Raw genomic sequence first — 25,928 nt, forward strand, 5'->3', positions numbered from 1 at the left:
TGAGGACCTTCAGAGGCTTCATGCAACCAAAGACAATGGTACACTGTAAGAATCAGTATGTATGCCATTAAGACATTGTCAAAAGCTACCAGCCAAAAGAGCTCAAGAGTGTTATCAACTTCAGATGCCAATTCTACCATATAGCTTGAAAGAATGACACTAGGGAGAAAAGAACCAACTGTAAATGGGCCTAATACTAATATCAGCAGTCTCTGATGTACGTGGATGAACGTAGAGGAGAGAGATGGCTGGATCCGTAAATGGGATGTGTGCAGAATGGATCACGCTCAAACATACATTGAAGGAAATAATGTTTTGGCAATTAGATTTGGAACATCAGTTTTATTTTTCAAGTCTTTTAAGATCTCCAATTTTCATTAGATATTTTACAGTGCAAGTGTTAAAAAGGATGGCCAGCATACCCTTCTGTCAACTTTCCAAATTCCCTTTTACAAAACAAAAAACCTCTCTCTTAGTATAAAAGTCAGACTTGAATCACTTGAACATACGTATTTCAAAACAAGCAATTCAGGTAGTTATCCAGCAACAACCCCATATCAATATTTATTTTAAAAGTATGAAAACAGCAGTGACCCAGCACTAGCCTACATTTTAAATAGAAAAAAGTTATCCACAGCCAACTTCTTAAAAAACAAACAAAGCAAATGCCACCTCCTGGGTGAGTTGAAGATTGGTCAGAGTCCAGCAGTGACCTTCAATTGGCAACTCTTTCGACTAGTCCTGCAGTCCATAAGTGACCAGACCCCACATCAAAATAGCAAGCAGCACGGCTGGCCACCATTTCTGGCACACGCAGTTCAGAGGGACCCAAATAATCTGTAGGAAAAGAATAAACTGATTAAAAACCACAAGAATTAGAGAATGAGAGCAGGGGAAAAAATCACCTGCAGTAGTTCCAGGGTGGCTGACCTGCAACTCTGGTTTTGGACTCCAGTTCCCCTCAGCCTCATAACAAAGGCATTTTTGTTTAAGAAGGCTTCCCCGGGATGTGTGTCCCAGTCATTTACAAAATATTAATTGCACAACTATAGGGATGCTTTTATGGCTTGTAGGAATGCTTTCAATGCTTTTTTGAATCTGCTTGTTTTGCACATTATCTTCTCAACACTGCACTGCTTTGATTCCCTCAGGCTGTGGAGTGGTTTATCAATTTGTAAAATAAATGATGGGAGTTGGAGTCCAGCAACGTGGGCACCATGTACTTCCTCAGCTGCACCAGTTCAGAATTCAGGAGCAGCAAAATGTTTGTTCTTCACATCTTGGGATTCTCTCCCACATGAAAAGCTCCCTGTTTGCGCAATGCTAGTGCTGCTTTAAAAAATAATAATAATAATAATAATAGGAAATGCCTTTGTTAGGACCAACCAATCTACCAAGTGTAGTTTTGATGGAAGCGTTCCCAAGCTTAATCGAAAGATAAAGCCTTTGCTCTTCTTCACTGCTGGGGGCAAGGGCACAAAGTGAAGAGTGAGGAAATTCTCAGGAACAATTCACACCCCGGCCAGCACCTCTTTAATCTTCTACTCTCGGGCAGGAGATATAGAAGTATAATCAGTCGTACCAACAGGCTAAAAAACAGTTTCTGTCCGTGGGCTGTTAGGCTGCTGAACAGAAAATACTATAGTGCAAATGACTTTTGGGGTTGGTGTGTTGTGCGACAAGCACACAGAGTGCAATGAGATTGTTTGTAGGGGGGGAGGGAGGCTCAGTTAATTTCATTGTACAGAGGTTCTACATTGACAAGAAAGGTATTATGATGATGATGATGGGCTTAGGCAGTGCTGCGATGGAAACCACCCATAACCCCTTCAAGAACTTTTCTAAAAAGGTAAATATAGAAAGCCTACAATCATTATTTTTTGCTCCCTTGGAAATTTAGGGAAAACGGAGGAGGAAAGAGTAATTAGTTAATGCAGGATCTGCCAGCACAAAGCATAACACATTAGCTTGGATTTTGTACCCATTGAGACTGATGTGAAAAGATAGCCATGACTTAAGTCCAGTTATTTTAATGAGAATTTGAGCGCAAGATTGTACCCCTATCTGACAGGAGATCTCATTGAACTCAGTGGGGCTTACTTCTCAGTAAGCATATCAGAACAGACTGCCTCTCTGGATCCAACCCATAAATCCTGTTTTGCACTAATTTGGGGGTTACAGGGAAGCACACTTTTTTCTGGCATTCACTGGCAACGGTCTATGCATTTATATGGAGGTCATCCTGATTTGCTATTACTGTAATAGTTCTCAAGGAAACACAAGCAAAATTGGGCAGGAACCTAATAGTAGTATAAGCCACAAACCTTTATAGTTCAGTTCTATGAAAACCATCAGGCCAAAGCACAAAAGTGGGCTGAACTGCATGCTGACAATGCAATTCTATTTAACTTGGGAGTGAGCTCCATTGAACTAAATGGAGTTCAGCTTACAAGGAGACAAGCATAGGACTGACTGCAAGATTCCAAATCCCCTTTTACTGCATTTTCTTCTTCTTTCCAGCCCCTCAGTCGAAAAATTGCAAATGCAAAATAATATGAAATTTACCCAGTTACAGTCGAGAATCTTCTTTCTCCAGCCACTGTTCAAAAAACTCCCAAAGGCTTTCATAATACTTCTAAAATTACTCCAGATGCAAGTGTGAAAAACGTTGGCTGCTATCCTATTGAGAAACAAAATGGTTGGGAGAATTAGAATTTAGTTTAAAATTAAACAGGCATTATGGAAATGAATCCTGAGCTGCAAATCAAATATTAAATGCTTCTAATCAAACAAGCAGGCGGGTGGCGCTGTGGTCTAAACAGAGCCTAGGGCTTGCCGATCAGAAGGTTGGCAGTTCGAATCCCTGCAACAGAGTGAGCTCCCGTTGCTCAGTCCCTGCTCCTGCCAACCTAGCAGTTCGAAAGCACCTCAAAGTGCAAGTAGATAAATAGGTACCGCTCCAGTGGGAAGGTAAACGGCGTTTCCGTGCGCTGCTCTGGTTTGCCAGAAGTCATGCTGGCCACATGACCAGCTGTACGCCGGCTCCCTTGGCCAATAAAGCGAGATGAGCGCCGCAACCCCAGAGTCGGCCACGACTGGACCTAATGGTCAGGGGCCCCTTTACCTTTACCTAATCAAACAAGCCAATCGGAAACTGACTTTGGAAAGTGTGACTTCCCATTTCTTCCCTCTCTGAAGCAAATGACTTTTTGAAGCTGTTTTATTTGTGAAGGCTGCCTCTCAGTTCACTTTGCAGAGTGAATCTTGGATTGTTTCTTGATTGTAAACTAGACTACAAAGGAATAATGGGAGCTGGCCAAACTAGAAGTCACATAACATTAAATACATCCTTGGTGGTCTCAGCACGTAAAAATAAGAATTTAATCCTTTTCCCCTTCTGCAATCCTGAGCAAAATCAAAATCCCTCCTCTGAAGGTGCTACTGGCATTGTGAGGAACACACACACACACAAACAAACAAACAAACAAACACACACAAACACACACACACACACACACACAAACACAAACACACACACACACACACCCCTCGGTGCAAAGAGAAGGGATTTTCCTCAGGACTTCTGCAGGGACAGAAAGGCTTAAACACCCTCCCTGTCTTCTATGACTCCATAATGATCCCTTATAATGATCTTTCCCAGGTTGGTACTATTAGCCATTGAAAACAGAATTGCACATTAAATGCAGTTACATTTAATGTCACACATAGTTTGGCCATAGATATGTAGCATAGACAATACAAATATTACATATAAATCCAGTTTCTTACAAGTCAAACCTGTGCCAAATGTGAGCACATGGATGATTCAGCTTTGCAGATGATCAAACAAAAATTGGGGCCAGGAATTGCAGTTGTCTACAATGTCTATAAGCCACCTGGTGGCTTCAATGTGAATGTAACAGCTGCGCTTTATCAGATGAAAAGGACTCTCTAGCCCAGCATCCTGATCTCGCAAAGGCCAACCAGATGCCTATTAGAAGCCTATCTAGAAGCAGGACTCTCCCCTTCGTGACACACACGGCCTCCGTTTCTGCAGGTGTCATAGTTATAATGACAAGCAGCCATTCATAGCTGTCAGGGGTTCAGGAGCAGAGACACAGGAGGGGGAGCAAATGGAGAGCGAGGAGGAGGAATCCGAGTGGGGTGGAGGCAGTGACAGTGGCCAGAGTCATTCCACGAGCCTCTCCAGCGAATCGGAAGATTCACAGAAGGGAGCGCCGATGGCCAGGGCAAGGGGGGCTCCAGGGGGCAAACCCCAAGAGGAAGGGGCCAGTGGGGACTCCCTGAGCAGCAGTTGGAAATCAGGACCAGCTTCCCCACCAGAGCGCAGTAGGGAGGGGGAGTCCCAGGAATCGGGACCAGTGTTCTCACCACCAGCGAGAGGAGATGAGTCAGGTTTGACCACGGCCACATCGGAGAGCGGGGAAACGGTCAGGAGGAAGGTTACCGGCTGGGTGCGCGCGCCAAGTTCAAATGTACAGGCGAGCGGCACAGCAGGTAGCCCGGATAGGGAGCCAGGTCCTAAAGCCCGCCGGAAGGAAGGGCAAGACTCAGGGGGGTCAGCATCAGAAGAGTCCAGGAAGGAGGAAACCCCAGGGGGCAGAAGGACCCAGAGGAGGAAGGAACAGCGCAGGAGGTGGAGCCGGGCTAGGATCTTAAACTGGTGCGGAAGGGATAGTGACTCAGAGGGGACTTCGCCGATCTAGAGTCAAGACGTAGGGCTGCGCGCTCTGGGGTTTGAAATGGAAACTAAACTTCAATAAAGACTTTTGTACATTACATCAACCGGGCGTTGGTCCTCTGTGAGCTGGGACCTAGAGGCAGCTCTGACAGTAGCTTTATCTTCCATGAATTTCTTCAGTTACCTTTTAAAGCCATGCTAGCTTCTGGTAGGGTTGTGGGTGGCGCTGTGGTCTAAACCACAGAGCCTAGGGCTTGCTGATCAGAAGATCGGCAGTTCGGATCCCCGCGACAGGGTGAGCTCCCGTTGCTCGGTCCCTGCTCCTGCCAACCTAGCAGTTCAAAAGCACGTCAAAGTGCAAGTAGATAAATAGGCACCGCTCCTGCGGGAAGGTAAACGCCGTTTCTGTGCGCTGCTCTGGTTCGCCAGAAGCGGCTTAGTCCTGCTGGCCACATGACCCAGAAGCTGTCTGCAGACAAACGCCAGCTCCCTTGGCCAGTAAAGCGAGATGAGCGCACAACCACAGAGTCGTCCGTGACTGGACTTAACAGTCTGGGGTACCTTTACGTAGCTTCTGGTAACTAATTCCATAGATGAACAATGCTCTGCACAAAGAAGTACTCCCTTTTTGTGTGCCCTCAATTTTTCAACATTCAGCTTTATTGGACAAACCCAGGTCTAGTATTATTAGGGAGGGATAAAAACTATGCTCACTTTCTCCACACCAGGGATGCATAATGTTCTTTGATGTCCTCCCTTTACTCCTTGACCTTTTTTGAAGCTTAAGAGCCCCACCACTGCAGCATCTGCTCCTATGGGAATGCATGCAGCATTCCAAATGCTTTCAAGCCACATATAAAAGCATTGTGATATTGGCAGTTTTATTTTCAACCCCTTTTCTAATTATCCCTTACATGGCATCCACATTTTTCACAGCAGACGCACACTGGATCAGGCATGGGCAAACTCGGCCCTCCAGATGTTTTGGGACTACAACTTCCATCTTCCCTAGCTAACAGGACCAGTGGTCAGGGATGATGGGAATTGTAGTCCCAAAACATCTGGAGGGCCGAGTTTACCTATGCCTGCACTGGATGAACATTTTCACTGTGATCCACCAGAATCCAAAGATCACTTTCCAGCTCAGACCCCGTTAGTATTTTTTGCCTCAATGTGCACTAATTTACACTTGCTTACACGGAATCACACTTGCCATTTTAATACCTAGTTTGCAGAGATCCCTCTGAAATTTCCCTCAATTCATTTAGTTTTTACAGCCCTAAGCAACTGGGTATTATAAGCAAACTGCAGATCATTTATGAACAAGTTAAAAGCACATTAAATAATGGGCATGACAGGAACTCACAGAATAATGATTTGTTCTGCACTCTGGTCAAGTGGCCAGCTGCAATCCTGCAAACAAGTGGGCACCTTGGCACCATGAGGACTCTTCTAGGCAATGAGGCAAAGAGGCAATTTATTCCCTTTTGAGGGAATAAAGGTGGTAGGATGGAATTTCAAGTGGTAGGATGCAATTTCAGGTTGGGCAGGTTATTTTTTATGTTCCTCTACATTTAAAGATGAAACACACAATGCAAATAAAAAGTAGCAACACTTACAAATAAAGTTTATTGCCTTGTCCACGCCTTGCCATGCGCATTTTCTATTTGCAGAGAGGTTTTGTTTGTTTGTACAGTGGTGCCCCGCAAGACGGAAAACCCGCTAGACGAAAGGGTTTTCCGTTTTTGAGGTGCTTCACAAAACGAATTTCCTATGGGCTTGCTTCGCAAGACGAAAATGTCTTGCGAGTTCCTGCGGGTTTTTTTCCTTTCCCCCCCTTTTTCTAAGCCGCTTATCTGCTTATCCGCTAAACCGATAAGCCGCTAAAAGCCGCTAATAGCGCTAATCTGCTAAGCCGTCAATGGGCTTGCTTCGCAAGACGAAAAAACCGCTAGACGAAGAGACTCGTGGAACGGATTAATTTTGTCTTGCGAGGCACCACTGTACGAACTGGTGAGCATTTTAAAAGCACTTGCTATTGAAATAGGCATTTCAGAATTAGAATACAGAAACCCCCCCTAGGCGGACCTTACCCCTTTGCAAGATGAAGCAGTGAATCCTCCCGTTTCCCAGTGTACATCCTGTTACACTCGTCCCCTATCATTGCAAGCTGATGTCCAACTTGGGTTGCAGCCCTGGAAATGTTGAACACACATGAAGATGATCCTTCATTATAGATCTGTCCCAATGCTGAACAAATTAACAGGCAAACAGACAACTTAACTGATAAATGACTGAACATAGATAATGCATAAGCAGCTTGCGGTTACCCTCTCAAAAATGATATAAGAATTAAAATGGTCAAAAGGTTGGAGCAGCTTCCCTATGAGGAACAGCTAAATGTTGGGACTTTATCGTTTTTTTGAAAAAGGAACAGCGATGGGAGACATATAATTAACTGATGGAACTCATTACCATCTGATGGGATGATGGCCGCTAGCTTAGATGGCTTTAAGTGGCTATACTCACTATATGAAATGTTCACATACTGAGGCTAGATGCCTCCAAGTACTGTACCAGATTCTGGAGTTAAGTAACAAGTGTATTCATGCTCTGGTTGCTGCCTGGAACTGAATGCTGGATCAAATGGACCTGATCCAGCAAGACAGTTCTTGAGAGCAATTCTTCAAAATAATAATACTAAATAAATAAATGGTTTTTAAAAATCTCTATGTTGCTGTGATTCTTCCACCCCTTGAAGTCCAATAAGCCACCATTAGGCTATTCTATGTACGGGCAACTCCCCACTTAGGCAGGGGTTATGTTCCAGGCCCCCCCCCATGCATAATAATAATAATAATTAATAATAATAATAATATTTTATTATTTATACCCTGCCCATGTGGCTGACTTTCCCCAGCCACTCTGGGAGGCTTCCAATAGAATATTCAGATACAATAGTCTATTAGACAATAAAAGCTTCCCTAAACAGGGCTGCCTTCAGATGTCTGGTAGTTGTTTTTCTCTTTGACATCTGGTGGGAGGGTGTTCCACAGGGACATGAAATGTGTGTAACTGGGGAGCTCTGTTTTCTGTCCCCCTCCCCACTTTTGTTTGGGTGATCTAAGGGGCAAGAGAGGCCCCCCTTCCTTCCCTCCTTGCCTGCAATCTTGCCAGGAAGAGCAGGGGAGCCACGCAGCAGAGCCTCCGGCCAGGAGCGGCTTACCGCCCATCCGCTGTTGAGCAGAGAGCTCCCGCGTGTCATTTTGGAAGCGGCAGCTCTTTTAAAGCATTCTAAATCTTCTCTTTACCTTGAACATTCTCCTTCATCTGGTAGATATAGAAGGGGTTCTTCCCAGGGGAGATGCCACCCCTCAGAGCACCATGACCCCAGAGAGGCTGGAGATGCCACACAGTGGGGGGGGGGTGGCAGTGTGCAAGCCAACACCAGAGTCCTAAACTACAGAAAAAAACCATCTTTGGCTTCTCCATGAGGACTCTCCAGCTCTCTCCTGCCATTTCCAGATTTGAATAGATTTATTTCTCGGTGTAAGTGGGTGGGTGCCTGTATTTATCTAGAAGATTTACATATCCTCCCTTTCAGCAACACGGTCTCCAAGATAAATAAAAACGTATACAATAAAATATAGCAACATCACAATTAAATACAGAACAACCGCCTCTAACTGTCCGACCCCTTGAAACATCATTACAACATTGCCCCCATGTAAGGCTTTCACAAAACACTGGCGGGGCCAAACCATGCTGATTTCAGCAGAGATGTGTCTATCCTCTGATACTGTGGTAGAAAAACTGGCACATAATGTGGAAACCAGCCTCCTGAGAATTTTTTGTTTTTAAAAAACTTTCTAGTCTGTATTTACTACTCTGTGAAGCTAGGTTTGAAAATGTGCAGGCAACAGCTACTAAAATCTAAACAGCCACCGGGATGGCTGAGACACAATGGCTGAGGTAGGGCTGAGGTACCTTATGACAAATTCTGCATACGGCCTTAATTTGCATAATTAAGGGATAATTAAGGGATACAAAGTTTGGATTGTCAGGTCAGGATTTGATCCCCCCCCCCCAAAAAAAAACCCCATACAAATCCAATTCTGCTGTAGATCAGAATTCTCTTGCGGGAGGGGAAAGCAGTGTGCTAATTAGATTAGGTCTTATCAATCATGTAACCTAAAAAGCTTCTTTTGATGCTTGCTGAAGATAACATTGTGAATTATTATGGGTTTGCTGTTATTTCTAAAGGGAAAGCTTAACAGAAGCAGTGCCTTCGTGTCCTTATTGCAGAGCAGTCAATGTGACTGTCTGTTGCCGCTAACACATGTCCTACAGTAGATGGGCATATGATGTGGCCTGACCCTGTGTCAGATCACCATCACATCTTGCTCACAATTGCTTCCTCTGACTGATAACAATTCGCCAGGGTCTCAAGAAAAATTATTTCAACTGTGAATTCTAAGAGTTGAATCTGGGACTAGAGGTGGGTCTTCCTCACCATAAAGACTAAATGAATTTATTGCAGTATTTTGTTGTACTAGAGCAAAGTATTTGATAGGTGCCCAATAAGCATTTGGATTCGCACAGAATTTGTCTGATAATGGGGACAGGAGCCCAGCAAAGCTTATGCCACTAAACATTTGTCAGACTGCAATCCGAAACTGAATATAAGCCCTATTTACAGTCACGGGAAAAAGAAAGTGCACCCTCTTTGAATTCTGTGGTTTTACATATGATTTGTTGCTTAGCAGGTCTTAAAATTAAGTCAATACAACCTCAGATGAACAACAACACATGACATATTACGCTGTGTCATGATTTATTTAACAGCAAGTTAAATGTTAAAGTTCATGACAGTACAATTAGAAAAAGATTGAACAAGTACAGTGGTACCTCGGGTTACAGACATTTCAGGTTACAGATACTTCAGGTTACAGACTCTGCTAACCCAGAAAGAGTACCTTGGGTTAAGAACTTTGCTTCAGGATGAGAACAGAAATTGTGCAGCGGGAGGCCCCATTAGCTAAAGTGGTACCTCAGGTTAAGAACAGTTTCAGGTTAAGAACGGACGTCTGGAACGAATTAAGTTCTTAACCCAAGGTGCCACTGTATGGTTTGTTTGGAAGGGTTTCCAGGAGAAAGCCTCTTCTCTCTAAAAAGAACATGGCAGCACGGCTTTGGTTTTCAAAGTTGTATCTGAACAAACCATGAGACTTCTGGAGCAATGTCCTTTGGACAGATGAGACCAAAGTGGAGATGTTTGGCCATAATGCACAGTGCCATGTTTGGTGAAAACCAAACACGACATATCAGCACAAACACCTCATACCAACTGTCAAGCAGTGGTGGAAGAGTGATGATTTGGCCTTGTTTTGCAGCCACAGGACCTGGGAACCTTGCAGTCACTGAGTCGATCATGAACTCCTCTGTATACCAAAGTATCCTACAGCCAAATGTGTGACCATCTGCTCAACAGCTGAAGCTTGGCTGAAATTGGGTCATGCAACAGGACAATGATCCCAAGCACACCAGCAAATCTACAACAGAATGGCTGAAAAAGAAAAGAATCAAGGGGTTGCAATGGCCCAGTCAAAGTCCAGACCTCAACCCAATTGAAATGGTGCGCGGGACCTTAAGATCGCGATGCATAAACAAATGCCAGCAAACTTCAATGAACTGAAGCAATGCTGTAAAGAAGAGTGGGCCAAAATTCTCCCAAGGTAACATGCATTGGATTCCACCGTTAGTCTTTAAGACAGGCTAGTAAATGACCACTTGCCCATGGCAAGAATTGCCTACGAGTACGCAAGTTTTTTGTAAATTGGAGAACAGTGTTGCTTTCCTCTTTGTTCTGTGTCATGTGGGCAGATCAACTAGAAACATTTTGGGGAACTCAACTGCAAGGCTACATCTTTGGTGTGTCACGGGGTTCTGTAGACTTTATATTCTTATGTCAAGGTGTGGTAAAATTTAACAGGCAGCCGCTAGAAAAATAAGGGGCACGTTTTTGAAATAAGTGTGTTTTGCTGTTGAGTTATTCCAAGCTTCCAAGCAAAAATACAGTTTTAATGAGAGAGAGAGAGTTTTATGCACTGATCAGTAGGTTAAGTAGCTTTAAAATACAAGGTATCTAGAGAACGCAGTGAAGATGACTTTGTCAGCTGCTCTTTGCAACAGCTGGGCTTCTTATGAATGTCTGTTATTTGTGACCTGGAGACAGGAAAGACTGCTAAATAATTCATGATGAGGTCTAGATAACGCAGATCATCAGAAATGATAACACTGGATTTTCGCTCTACTTACTCATCTAACATATATTGTAAGAACTGACCTCATACGAGCTTAAAAACCAAACAGTTACCAGAAGGAAAAACAGAGTGTTAATACCATGTGATACCTGATATTCATCTCCATTTGCTCTGCGATGTCTACAGATCTGTTGTGACTGTTCTCTTCTGCATTGACATTGTTGTGGCTGGATAGAAGGAAGTGTCTGGAGTTTTCTCCCATTTGAGCCATGGCTTCTTCTAGCTGTAGAAGCTGTAATAAAATTAAGCATATTCTTTTCATATTGGTTAACAATGCCTTTGGCACACAGCTACAGCTAAAATGAACAAACATTTTTGTCTGAATACAAGGCAGGTATCTCGCATTTAAAGTTAGACTCTGCAGCAGAACCCAAAGAATGTGTTAATGATAGTGGTTAGTTTCTTTGGGCTGGATTCAACTAACTACTTGCGCTCATGGGAGCCAGAGTGAGTCCTACTAGTGAATGGTGCTCCCCTCCCCTTTCCTACCCCTGCACCTTCCCCAAGTTGGCTGGGGGGCTTGGAAGAACCCCACAAACAGTGGATAGGGGCGGTCGCTCCATCAGGCAAGCAGAAATGCCTGCACTTGGAGAGTGATCTCCTTAGCGCTATTGCTAATTCCACCCATTAACTGCATATCTCAGTTTTGCAAAACGAATAATCTTTTCAGGCATCCTTAGCTGTTGCTTGGCAGTTACCATTGACAGAGTGAGTGTTCTGTGGGTCTCTGGTAAGACACTGTTTGCTTGTCGCTTTAACTTCTTTTCCAGAGGCTAAATTCAGCCCCCTTCTTGACACTTTTGTCTTTTCGTTGCTAAAGTTTTTTGTTGACAGAATGGCTGACCTGAATAACACCCTCTATGAGGAACCATCTGAGATGCATCTGTGCTGTTGGCAACACATAACCAACAGGTCATTCATCTCACGCAGCTGAAATCAGCTTGTTGACAATTGTGCCCTTTGACTCCATTGCTTCTTGTCTGCTACAGTAGACCAAAGGAGAGGAGGTCCGAATCTTCTTGGGATCAGCCTCAGTGATCAAATGCTTCTATTTTCAAAGTTCAAGGCCAGGATAAAAAGGTGCATCTTCAGCAACCTATGGAAGCTAGATGCTTGCCATCACCATTAAGGCCTTCTCACAAGCCACCCGCCTCAAATCTCTGGGATCACTGGGTCACCAGGCAGGCCTTCATATTAACAGAGCGGTGGCATGTTTTATCGTTTCTGATATCAATTTAGATTTAACTTAGGCCTCTAATTTTCTACAAGGCAAAGAGCCATTTTTGCCGCCTTGTTCCCATGTCACATTGGCTCCTACTTTGCAATGTGGTCAAAAAGCTCAGCTCAAAACAATGAGCCCCACTACACTCCAGCTTTGTTAGACACTAGTTTGCTCATAGCAGCTGTCAGGGACGCAGCGGGAGCGCAGGGAGGGGAGGCGATGGAGAGCGAGGGGGAGCAATCCGAGGGCAGCGCAGGAGAAGATGACAGTAGCCCGAGAGATTCCATGAGCCTCTCCAGCGAATCGGAAGATTCACAGAAGGGGGCGCCGGTGGCCAGGGCAAGGGGGGCCCCAAGGGGGACACCCCAGAAGCAAGGGGCCAGCGGGGACTCCCAGAGCAGCAGTTGGAAATCAGGACCAGCTTCCCCACCAGAGCATAGTGGGGGGGAAGAGTCCCAGGTATCGGGGCCAGCGGATTCACCACCAGTGAGAGAAGATGAGTCAGGATTGACCACGCCTCCATCGGAGAGCGAGGGAACGGTCAAGAGGAAGGTTGCCGGTTGGGCGCGCGCGCCAAGTTCAAACGTACAGGCAAGCGGCACAGCAGGTAGCCTGGATAGGGAGCCAGGTCCTAAAGCCCGCCGGAAGGAGGGACAAGAATCAGGGGGGTCAGCGTCAGAAGAGTCCAGAAAAGATGAAACCCCAGCAGGCAGGAGGGCCCAGAGGAGGAAGGAGCTAAGGAAGAGGTGGAGCGAGGCTAGAGTCTTAAACTGGTGTGGAAGGGGAGGAGATTCAGACGGAGCTTCGCCGGCCTAGGGTTTAAGACGTAGAGCTGCACGCTGCGGCTTTGAAATGGAAACTGAACGTCAATAAAGACTTTTGTATATACCGTATTTTTCCTTCTATAACACGCAGATTTTTTCTTCTAAAAAGGAAGGGGAAATGTCTGTGCGTGTTATAGAGTGAATGTGTGGTCCCTGGAGCCAAATGGTGCGAGGGGAGGCAAAAAAAATGCAGGCAAAAATCGCGCGTCTCCTAGAAGGGAAAGCTGAAAACAGGAAGTGGCTGCTTTCCTGCATTCTGCCTCAGGGTCTTACTGCCCACACACCTCTGTTTCCTTGCTGTGTTTGCTCAAACGGAACAAAGAGCAGGGAAAGCCCCTCCCCTCCAGACATGCAGAGGGGAAAACATGCAGGAGGGAGAGAGAGAGAGAGAGAGCGCGTGCGAGCTGGCTGGCTTGGGTGGGTAGGTGAGGGAAAACTTTTGCCTTCCTTTCCTCCCTCCCGTTATACCCCTCTCCTGCATTCTTAGCCAGCTGCTTCTCTGCACACCCCTCTCGTGCTCCTTGTCCGTTCTGTGTTTTTCCTTCCCTCCCCACTTAAAATGTGGTTAAAAAGCATGGATCCACATGGATCCTCAGGATCTTTGCATTGGGTCACCCCAAATTCACCATAAGATCACATAGCATGTCCATGGCTACAGCCTGCCCCCCAAAAATCACGCACCCACTGTTGCCTGGGGCTGCAATGGTGCAGAAATGTGGTTAAAAAGCATGGATCCACATGGATCCTCAGGGATCTTTGCATTGGGTCACCCCAAATTCACCATAAGATCACATAGCATGTCCATGGCTACAGCCTGCCCCCCAAAAATCACGCACCCACTGTTGCCTGGGGCTGCAATGGTGCAAAAATGTGGTTAAAAAGCATGGATCCACATGGATCCTCAGGATCTTTGCATTGGGTCAGCCCAAATTCACCATCAGATCACATAGCATGTCCATGGCTACAGCCTGCCCCCCCAAAATCACGCACCCACTGTTGCCTGGGGCTGCAATGGTGCAAAAACGTGGTTAAAAAGCATGGATCTACATGGATCCTCAGGATCTTTGCATTAGGTCACCCCAAATTCACCATCAGATCACATAGCATGTCCATGGCTACAGCCTGCCCCCCCAAAATCACGCACCCACTTTTGCCTGGGGCTGCAATGGTGCAAAAACGTGGTTAAAAAGCATGGATCCACATGGATCCTCAGGATCTTTGCATTGGGTCAGCCCAAATTCACCATCAGAGCACATAGCATGTCCATGGCTACAGCCTGCCCCCCCCCCAAAATCACGCACCCACTGTTGCCTGGGGCTGCAATGGTGCAAAAACGTGGTTAAAAAGCATGGATCTACATGGATCCTCAGGATCTTTGCATTAGGTCACCCCAAATTCCCCATCAGATCACATAGCATGTCCATGGCTACAGCCTGCCCCCAAAAAATCACACACCCACTGTTGCCTGGGGCTGCAATGGTGCAAAAACGTGGTTACAAACCATGGATGCACAGGGATTCTCAGGATTTTTGCATTGGGTCACCCCAAATTCACCATCAGATCACATGTCTGTGGCCACAGCATGAAGCACAAAAATGATACATCCACTGTTTCATTCAGAATGTTTTTTCCCTTGTTTTCCTCCTCTAAAAACGATGTGCGTGTTATGGTCAGGTGCGTGTTATAGAGCGAAAAATACGGTAACTACAGCCGGGCGTTGGTCCTCTGTGAGCTGGGACATAGGGGCGGCTTTGACAGCAGCAAACCAACTTTTTGGTTTGTTTCCTCCCAGACACACTGAAGAAAGGAAAGGGGAAGCAGCAGGCAGCTCTACGTTGCTCATTCACATTAACTCACTTCAAACTATGGTTTAACATGTTCTGCAAAACGGGCCAGTTAGAGTGTTGGCCTAGCATCTGAGAGACCAGGGTTCAAATTTTCACTCACCCATTCTCCCATGCCATTCCTTTTCATAGTGATTTTTTATAATTCCCTTAAGTGTGTTATTTATTTATTTATGATGTGCCGGTGAGAATATTCTGAGACTCTTGCGGGAACATTTTAAAAACGTGTTTAAAATGTCTGTATTTGTACAAAGCCAAAACTGTTTTCTGAAAAGGACTGAGAATAAGCCCACGTGCCTCAGAAATCAGACATGCAAACAAGTCCTACAACATCAGGGCAAAACTGCAAAGGGCAACATATGCCAGCTCACACCTGTTATGGTAATATAACCCTCCCTTTGGCTAATAAACCAACACAGATATTTGCTTAGGCAGTCCAGAATTCAGCTGCAAGTTAGCATGCCGTTTTTCCAGCCAACTTGTTTAAAATGATAAAGCAAGGATCAAAAATGCAGATTTATGATTCCAAGGTGGCCAGGTGCCCCGGTTTAAATGAATGCTGATAGCGTGGAAGATAAATGCTTTATTTGATTCTGGAATTAAGTCAAACCATGTCCGTCTCCCCCCCCCCCCCCGCGCACATTTTTGGAAGGAGGCCTAAACTGGTGCCCCATGATCAATGAGGGTGGAACAGTTTAGCATGCAGAGAAGTGACACAGCTCAGTGGTTCTGTGTAATCGAGACAGCCCCCAGTTCTGATCTCACCTCAGCCGGCAACTGAAAAAGAGGACCTTAGAAACACCACTATTTTCTCAGCTGCAAGAAGCGGCTAATAAAACTGCTCAAATATATTGGGTGGCTGTAAGGACTATGGAGATAATATACATTACGGGCTTCAAGCACTTTAAATGCATATATCCTATCAGTAAGTATATGATTCTTAGGTTCGGTAACAGTAAAGCTATAGAACAAGAACTAATATTGACCATGGTGAAGGCCCAGCCTCTCGTGGAACCAAGCCAGGCATGGCGGAAAAACGACTTGCATGCTTGAAAATGGATTAATTCTTCTCTTACTAAAGACACCCTGCAGAGTGAGAGCGCCGTAAGTCCAGGCTCGTCGAGCACAACTGAATTCCACTTGTCTACATCACTTTTCAGATAACTGTCTGGTGAGATCACTTCTGTATTTAGCGGGTGCTATCAAAATATTCAGCACAGCATCTGTTCCGAAATTGCTATGACTTGACAATTGTCCTGAAAAATTGGCTTCTTGTTGGTTCACAATGCCGCATTTGGCAACGCCTCGCAGTTCTTTTGAAGCTTTCCTCCGCCCCGACATTAGGCACAATGCCTCGCTATTACCCAAAGCCCCATTAAGGAACAGAAGATCTTTCAGAGGAGCAGTGCTGTTCACAGCGAAGGAAGCAGAACGGGGAACCCACTGACAGAATCAGCTGGAAGATGTCCCCTTGCAGCAGAAGCATGGTACAGTCTGCCGTGACCCAAGGATACAGCAGCACTATGAGAGAGTATCTTGGAAGGAAACAGAACCAAGGGTGCAGAAAGGCATAATCTAGTGCATTCTTCACACACACTGTGGTAAAAGCTTATCTTCCTCACCGTATCTAAATCTGCATGATGGATGTATACACCAGAAAATCAAAGGCTTTTCCTTTTTTCAGTTTGGAGTGCCACAGATAAGTGTACCCACTTATATTGTCATCACTAGCATTGTTTTCAAAGGGGCTGCAGAGCTGCTCTGGAGGTGGGAGCTGTGGGTTCAGAAGCATCAATTAACAGGCATATTCCACAGGTAGTCCTATACAAGCTTGGAAGCCTGAACTGTTTGTATTTAAGAACTTTCCTCCCATGCTCTTGCTCAAAATAGGGAACTCCCAGAAGGGGATTCCCCATTGCAGACCCCTGCATCACACACCCCCAGACACACACCGAAAATCTTCTCCTGAGGGTTGGGAGAACCAGATGAAGGTAGCTTTTCTCTCACAATGCAGTCTCCATCCAATCCTCCCCATGCAATTACCTCTCCTTCTGCAGCTTGCCCATGCCACATTGCAGACCTCTTCCTGAAAGTCCTGTGCAGTGGAGAGGAGGGGGAGAAAATTCCCCTTGTGTAGTAAACATCATCAAAGGACTGCCGCATTGGATATTGACTGACTTATTTATGTGGCATGCTTTTTGTACTAAAATGGTCCCTGCTCCCAGATTTGCAACGTAGAAATGCATGACATAAGAGGAAAGAGGAAGAGGAGGGAGGAGGAAAAGCAAGCTCAACTTACAGTTCTTATTGCACAGTTATATAGGTCCCGGTTGCCTTGTGCTTGATAAAGTGCAAATCCTCCCTAGAAGCACTCCCCAGCCCTACCCAGCATCCATCAGATCCAGGAGTAGAGCAGGTGACAACATACAAGCCGAAGGACATTCCTTCACTCAAGACAGGTGACTTGATGGCAGTCAGAGACCAACTTAAGTTTCCTAGCATCCCAGAGTCATTTCTTTTTTCCAAAAAGGCATAGTTTGAAAGTCATTCCTCTAATACTAGGTACATCTGAATCCCGAAACAGATGCTGAACCCTGCAGAGACTGGGCTGCTTTGTGTCCTCATGTCCTGGAGGTGCGAAGCTGGCCTTCTCTGGATGGGATTGCTCTCCCCCGGAAGGAGCAGGTCCACAGTCTGGAACTGCTCCTGGATTCATCACTGTTGCTGGAGGCTCAGTTAGCCTCAGTGGCTAGGAATGCCTGATCCCTGCTCCGGATGGTCTGCCAGCTATGGCCCCGCTGGGCAGCGATGGCTTGGCCATTGCATCCCATGCTCTGCTAACTTCCAGGAGGGATGGACTGCAATGCAGACGACTCAGCAATTTCAATTCCTCCAAATTTTATTTGTTTATTAAATTCATATGCCGCCCTTCATTTGAGGGCAGTTTACAGTACAGTTGTACCTTGGCTCCCGAATGCCTTGGGAGTCGAACGTTCTGGCTCCCAAACGATCAAAAACCAGAGGCAAGTGTTCCAGTTTTCAAATGTTCTTTTCAAAGCTGAATGTCTGAGGGGGCTTCCGACTGGCTGCAGGAGCTTCCTGCAGCCAATCAGAAGCCGCACTTTGGAAGTTGAAATTTTCGAAAGTCGAACAGACTTCCGGAACGGATTCTGTTCAACTTCCGAGGTACGACTGTATTAAAATAACAAAAATACACAAGAACAAATGGAACATTCACCCACACCCCCCACACAAGCAGGAAGCCAGCACAGAAAAGGCCTGTTTGTTCTCATGTTGCCACCCTTCCTACAGAGGTGCGTCAGCTTTTGGAGAAAGCTGAAGATGCTCCTGCTCACCCTGGCTTTGGACACTTCAGGTGTATATTTTTAGGACCCACCTTATTTTTGTAGTTTTAAGTTGTGTTAAACTGTTTTTTTATATTGTTAATTAATAATCCAACCTCTCATCCAGGTTTGTCCAGAAAAAATACAAATTCAAACAGTGCTTAATTTACTGGCCTCCCCCCCCCCCCGCCCTACAAAACCAAACATACCTGAGCTATTAACTGACATTTAGCAAGTTTTAAGTAATGACAGAAAGGTATTTCCGTTTTGCCCTTTTGACCGAGTGAGTATTATTTGGGAAATTTTAATGGGAAACAAACTGAGTGGCTGTTTGCATACGTGGTCCAGGGCATATGCTGCCATTCCAAAAACATGATACCATCACCAGTTTAGCAAATACAATCCCATTTCATTTCAGAAGGATCCCTTTTTTGAATAAATGCGGTGGGAAATGTATGGAGCTTCATGTTAAAAGCACATAACACTTGCTCCACATTTCTAAGCAATCGCTGTGTTAGTGCCGCACCAACCACTCTTGAAACTCCATGGCTGCTGAAAACATGTTTGTCCAGGCAAGCCTACCCAGACATATAGAAGGCTGACATGGGCTTTAACCTAGTTTTCAGCTTGTCATTGATTTTAATTATTTTTAAATGCTTTAAATAGTTGCTTTTAATTGTTTTTCACTGTTAATGTTACTCTATTCTGTTTGCATGCCACTTTGTGAGACTTTATTACAATGAAGCAGTATATAAATCTTGTGAGATTAAACATAATTAAATATTCCAAATATTATTATTCTCTAGGTACTTTCTGTACAACAGCAAAACCATAAAATCTCAGTTGGGGGGGGCACATGATCTTCTCCCCCACCCTCAGTTAGCTCCCTATAGGGTCACAAACTGTAATCGTCTCATCCCTTCCTTATGCCATTTCCTGTGACAAATCAACCTCAGTGACCTTGAAACACTGTTTATATTTAAAACAATTCCTAACACAGCTTGAATAACTCTCAGGCAGATTTTCTTCTGCAATGAACATTCATGCATTCCCTCATATTTTTTTTATCTCATCCTTGCTCTGCAATACTACTCTGGCTGACACAGGAAATTGATTCCTGCCTGCTTATTATGTGTAGTCCATTCCAATGCATATTTCATTCAGACGTTTCACTGTGCTATTTTGAAGTTCCATGGGACTGCAGCTTTAGGCTGCAATCCTGTGCACACTTGCCAGTAAATAAGCACCACTGAACTCAGCAGGACATATCTCTGAATAGATGACACAAGACTGCACTAACAGAGGGTTGCAATTGACATGTGAAGTGCCCCTCACTTCTGTCTACAGCAGGGGTCGGCAACTTGTGGCCCATGGGGGTCGTTTAACCGGCCCATGGACCCCCACCGCCCGCTCGCTCGGCTCCTGTGCGCCAAGCTAAACCTGCACAGAGCAGAACGGGGACTGCCTTCCGCAACGCTGGCCAGCTTCCCATTGGCTGCAGGAAGCTCCTGCAGCCAATGGGAAGCTGTGCACGCCTCCTCTGCGCCAGAAGGGGTGCCATAAATAGTGTTTGTGCATGCATGCGCATGACTCTGGCCCACCGCGTCGTCTGCGGGACCGTGAATCGGCCCAAGCCACAAAAACTTTGCTGACCCCTGGTCTACAGCTTGGGCAGAAACCGCCTTCTTGACCTCTGGACCCCACTGTCGGTCTCACCTGCTTGGTCCTCCAGAGCCTGACTTGGCATACAGAGGCAGTCCCTGACTCCCCAAGGGTCTGAGACCCACTACTCTTATGCATTTGTTGAATTGATACCCGCAGCTCTCAGGGTGGTTCACAGAATAAAATCAGAATATAAAACCACAAAATACAGAATCAAAATAAAAAAACAACCCACATCACACACCCATTTCAAAAGGGCATAGGATGTGGCTGCACATGGCTACCCCTTGCTTGGTTTAGCTGGCCACTCCAAGCCGTTTCCCGGGATTGTGGCTGCTGTCGCCTGCTGGCATCTTCTAGGAGCCACAGGAGAGAGCTGAGTGCAGGGTGGGGACCAAAGGTGAACAAACTACCCCCAAAGGAGCATGGCGTGTCCCCCACCAGAGGTACTACCCCTCCTCTAACATCCCATACACTGCCTCAAGGCACTATTTAGAGGGGAGGGAGGTCCCTGCCCCCATGTTTCCCGTCCTGACTGCTATGCAGCATCCATATTTCCAGATATCTCCTTGGTTTTACACACAGTGTAAAGCATATTCTTATAAACAGTTACACTGGCCTGTGTAACAGGCACGCATGCTGAAATGCACAAATTCTTGCATTCAGAAAGAAAGTTGCATGACCTGACATGGGAGGAGAAACAAAGGCAAGTGAAACAAGGTGTATGAAACCACCTTCTGAACTGTTATTTGCAAGGCTGGTCTAATCTATTTACTGAGCTTCACTAAGAGTGACTTCCACCCAACTATGGTGAAGTGCTATTTACTCTTAAGTCACGTGAATATATTCATTTTTATTTCCTGGTTGACTAACACTGGAAGCAAGTAAACATATTTCCCTCAGCAGAAAACATTTTCAGATTGGGACCAACCAATTTCTGTATTTTCTGGAACTATTCTATTCTATAGGAAAGGGGCCAAAGATAAGCTCAGCGATAGAGTGTGCTGCTTACGGAAGGTCCCAGATTCCAACTGGCGAGATCTCTGGCAGCAGAAAAGGATCTCTTCCTGAGAACTTACAAATTATACCTTTGAAGCCCATTTGAAGCCCATTTCCCCCTTCAAAGAATGCTGGACACTGTAGTTTGTAAAGAGTTGCTGGGAATTGTATCTAGGAAGGGTTAACTACAGCAATCAGAATTCTCTGAGGGCCTTTAAATGTGCTTTAAAGGTACCGTGTGTACACAGCCTAGATGGACCAACTGCCCTACTCAGCATGAGACAACTCTTTATAAACTTCTACGCCTTCTTAGAAGTTTCAGAATTCTGAGAAGATGTGCTACAACACTTAACACAGACCTAATACTTCAGAGCAGGCGGTCTCTTATACAGAGAGTTTTTGACAATAACTTTCATTTCCATGATTTCCCCCCTAATTCATAAATGCAATGACTAAACTCATTAAAAGTCTCACTAAAAGAACACTACTAACAGCACCTCAGTCTTATCTGGATTAAGCTTCAGTTTGTTGGCTCTCATCCAGTCCATTACTGAGGCAAGACACTGGTTCAGCACTTCCACTGTCTTACTTGCAGATGTAAAGGAGAAATAGAGCTGAGTGCCATCACAATATTCCTGGCAATGGACTTCAAAACTGTGGATGACCCCACTCAGTAATTTCATGTAGATGTTAAACAGCACAAGGGATAAAACCGAACCCTGAGGACCCCCACATTAAAGGCTCCACGGGGCTGAAAAACACTCCCTTAAGAATCACCTTCTGGGAACGACCATTCCACTGCAAAGTGGAGCTACTGATCCCTAACTTAGAGAGCCACTCCAGAATGATACCATGGTTGATGGTGTCAAAAGCCACTAAAAGGAATTAATAAGGACCCATTTCCCCTGTCTCTCTCCTCACAGAGGAATCATACAAAACAGTTTCTATGCCAAAACCAAGCCTAAACCCTGATTGAAATGGATCTAGAAAATCAGTTTCCTTCAAGAGCGCATGGATCTGGTCAGCAGTGGAGGAAGCCTCTTGGGCACCTGGGGCGGCGGGGGCAGGGCGGGGTGCCCATAGGGACAGCATGGAGCACAGGGCGCCCTTAGGGAGGGACGGGACTTGTGGGGCCTCAGCCGCCCTACAGCTGGGGGGGCAGCAGGCGGACAGCACAGAGCCTGTGGGTGCCAAGACGCGTGGCTTGTGCACGCTGCAGGCCCCGCTGTGTGCCACCCGCCATTTTGTCACACACACCCCGTCAGGGCGGCAGACCGCACCCCCCTTCTTACGCCCCTGGATCTGGTCCACAACCACCCAGTCAAGTACATTGTCCAAGAAGGGGAGACTGGCAACTGGCTGGGAGTTAAGATTTTCCAAATCCAGGGATGGTTTCTTGAGGAGTAGTTTTAGCACTGCCTCCTTCAAGCACCACCACTCCTGTTTCAAGGAGGCATAATTTCCCTTACAAACGCTTAAGTCTGACTCCTATTTGTTCTTTCAGTAGCTTGATGTTTCTGCTTTGATGCTGGCGCAAATACTAATTATACTTTATAATCAAATGCCATGCCCTAATTAACAAGTTGGGTTTGTTCTTTTTATTTCTGTTATCTCCGTTCTCAACTTGCTAAATGTGTCTCGTCTTCCGTTCTTTCTTATTCCAACTGTACACGTGCTTCACTGTTTCACTCCAGTTCCTAATCAGATGAAACAGGTGGTTGTGTTTGAAGCCTCATGCTATAATGAAAACAGAAGCCCCGGTCGGTTCAGCCCAAAGTCCATCTAAGGCAAGCATAGCATTGCTAACAGTGGCAACTTAGATTCCGTCCCTGCAGAAACTCATAGGCATAGGAACACAGGTTAGCTAGCTCCTATGTACCAGGTTATGTCATTGGTCCATTGAGCTTAGTATTGTCTACACCAGGAACCTCTGAACCTTTGGGGTCTGGGGGCATAGCAAAATACCCATTCCACACAAGAAAATCTGGCAATGCTCACTACTCCTCCCCCCCCCCAAAAAAACTTCTCAATTTTGAAAAATCAGGAAGGGCAGGGAACTTGACGGGCACCAAAGGGTCAGTGACAGGGGCTTTCCAGGATTTCAGACCCTGTGGTCTTCAAATACAGTCTTCCCTCAAACTATACAGGAAGGCAACATCCCTTCCGCATTGATTGTCCCCAGAATACCAACCATGGTGATTCAGGTGACATAGAACTTTGGGTCTGGGGCTTCCTCTGGAGTATTCAGCAATGGGGAATTATCTAGGAGTGTTCTGAAAATTGGAATTGAGCCACACATTTCAGTCGCAATTTAACTCTTAGGAACCTGCTGGGGAGTCCTGGTCTCGTGCACCTCCTCCCTCCACTGCACACAGAATGTACAGAAGAAATGCCTCCCTAAATCAGGTTCCAAGTAGCCCAGCCTTGCTTATCCTGAAAGTAACCAGAGAGAAGGTTGGATGTTTGCAGCCAATTATGAAGACAACATGCAACCTTGTCGTTTTCACCAGTATCTGGTGGTAGCCTATGGAGGTTTCATTCATGGCCTGCTAATCACTGCTAAGAAATCCATCCTTCATTAGTATTGTCTAATCCACTGGTCTTCAGTTGGTGGATCAAGGCCCACTAGTGCATTGTGGCCTGATCCAAGATGGGTTGCAACAGGGAAAATGCCATTATGTAAAGAAGATTTAAGAAATGGGTCCCCAAATGCATGTTTGGGTTAAAAGTGGGTCCTGGGCCTGAAAAGGTTGAAGATACCTGGTCTAAACCTTCTAAAATGTCATTTAAGCTAATGGCCATAATCACATCTGTAGAAGTATCTCCCACTTTAGGTATTGTTTTGTACAACAGTACATGGACTAGAAGATGGCAGGAGAAGAAGTGCAGAAGCTTGAGACCACCTCTCAATCTTGCTAACTGCCCTGTCCCAAGATGAGAGCATTCTGAAGGGAAGTGCTTTAAGAACTCCTGCTTTAAGAATTCATCTTGAGAAGGAGAGATTGCAATCTGCATTTTGCATTCTGGAAAGGGCCTGAAGATATACATACTCTACCCTCAGAACACACTCGTCATTTCCCTCAAAGAATTCTCGGCACAGTAAATTATCCCTCACGGAGTTACCAGTTTCAGCAACCCTCACAAACTACAGTGCCCAAAATTATTTGGGGGAAAGAATGTGCTTGGAATGTACTTTAAAGGTCGAGTGTGTACACAGCCTATATATACATTTTCTAATTCTACAAATATGGAAAAGAAGTGGGAGGATGGGAGAGGACTAGACTAGTGGTGAGGCTTGATATAGCAATTACAACTGATCTTTGGAGACAAGGAAAATACAGATGACCCAAGACTTTCTGGTGCCTGAGGAATAAAATCCAAGTAGTGCCCCAATGATGGTTAAAAATATTACAGTACTATTATAAATGGCAATTGTCACCCTTTAATAGTTCTGCAATAATATGCTATCTGAGGCAGGCTGTCTGATTCTGCATAAGGATAACGCTGCACTAGCCATGGAAGAGTTTGCCTTCGTTTTTTAAGCTTTCAAAATTTAGAGATGCTGCAAACTGAACATTCATCTTAATATGCTGATTTGCTTAGTTCCAAATCTTCTTTACATTAAAAGAAAAGGGTTTGCTTCTGGAAAACCTGCTACCCTGGTTTTCTTTTCACAACAGCAAAACACAAACTGCTAGCTGAAATAGGAACAAATACGTTGTTATCAGACTCCAAGACAAAAGCAGACCAAAATAAGAAGAAGAGCAGGTGAAATTGCAGGAGGTTTCACTATTAGAGGGAGTCAACATGCAGCATTCTCACAAGAGTATTCTTCTTCCTGTTTTTCATCCAACAAGTGCAAGTGTAATCCAGGAAATAAGAACAGGGCCTGCACGCCACAATTTACCTCCAGGGCAGACTATCGTGTTTTGCTATTCTCTCTAGGCCAAATGGCGTCCGACTGGAGCCGAGCAAAGCTCCTCCACAGCCAGTAAGAGACTGCTTGCCTTTGAAGCATGTAACATTTGTAGAACTATCACACTAACAAACAGGCCTTGCATTGTTAATTGTATACATTTTGATCTATCTGATCTTATTATTTATACGTAAATTTGAATATTAACCAAGAAAAGGCATTTTGCTTTAATGACACCTGGCACAGCAGACCTGAGTGTGCAAGAGGCATTCCCTCCTTTCGTGAGGCAGAAAGAAGAATTCCTCTTCTAAGATGGCACCTGCCAGCAATGTTGTCATTGTTTTAGAAAGAATCACCATCTTTTACAAACTCTGCCGGCCAATTAATCAGGATGCCCTCTTAGTTGAAAAAGAGGAAATAATTCATATTAGGGATGAAGTCTGAATTTGCTTTTTGTTTAATTTAGTGGTGACCTTTCTGTGTAACATTAAATAAAGTTACGCTCCAAGAAAGCTCTGAGTTGGAGCCCAAACTGAGCAGGTTAATCCAGTTTAGGTGTTCAATTAATCCATCTGAACTATTACCACTCGCTGATCCCCTTTGCAAACCATTCCTAGGAAATGCAATCATTTCCTGCAGAGGACCCCGGGATCGAAGCAGAAGAGGGATCTGCCCGGATGGGCGCCCCCGAGTCTTGTTCAGCCTACCTCGCTTTCCCCTCGCGCACCTTTCCTCCAGCCGAAGCGACAGCTGCCCTGCAGACGGACGAGAAGAGACGTGAGAAAAGGATCGAGGCCATGGCGGGCGGGAGCAGCGGGGAAAGGAAGAAAGCGCCCCAAGGGCTCACTTACCGCAGCGTCACTTGCGCGCACTGGATCCTCCGCTCCAGCCCAGGCGCTTCCCCACCTCCTCGCCCCGGAGAGCCGCCCTGCCCGGCCTCCCGGGGGCGGAGGGAAGCTCTCCTGTCCCGCCCAGCCTCGGCTCCAGAGGCTCGTGGAACGGGAGGAGGCGCCGCCGCCAAGTGCCCCGAAGTTGGGTCTCCCGGGAGCGGAGCAAGAAACTTGCCACGCGCCATGCCTTGCCCTCCAAAAC

The 25,928-nt window shown here is 45.6% G+C and overlaps 1 protein-coding gene and 1 long non-coding RNA gene across 2 annotated transcripts; both read right to left on the reverse strand.

The window, feature by feature from the left end:
* Nucleotides 1-322: 322 nt before the first annotated feature.
* LOC310844655 (uncharacterized protein) lies at nt 323-25,928 on the reverse strand. Its single transcript, XM_083738994.1, has 6 exons — nt 25,688-25,928; nt 25,544-25,591; nt 11,115-11,257; nt 6,796-6,897; nt 2,566-2,680; nt 323-837 (listed from the first exon to the last, which is right to left on the reverse strand). Exons 3-6 carry the CDS (start codon nt 11,234-11,236, stop codon nt 736-738), a joined length of 441 nt encoding a protein of 146 aa, XP_083595120.1. The 5' UTR covers nt 11,237-11,257; nt 25,544-25,591; nt 25,688-25,928; the 3' UTR covers nt 323-735.
* LOC310844683 lies at nt 15,536-16,277 on the reverse strand. The gene is made up of 2 exons (XR_014564248.1): nt 16,218-16,277; nt 15,536-16,079 (listed from the first exon to the last, which is right to left on the reverse strand). It is a non-coding gene; the product is annotated as an uncharacterized lncRNA (long non-coding RNA).

This window comes from Podarcis gaigeae (assembly GCF_964106915.1).
Source record: "Podarcis gaigeae genome assembly, chromosome: 5".
NCBI classification, from domain to species: Eukaryota; Metazoa; Chordata; class Lepidosauria; order Squamata; family Lacertidae; genus Podarcis; species Podarcis gaigeae.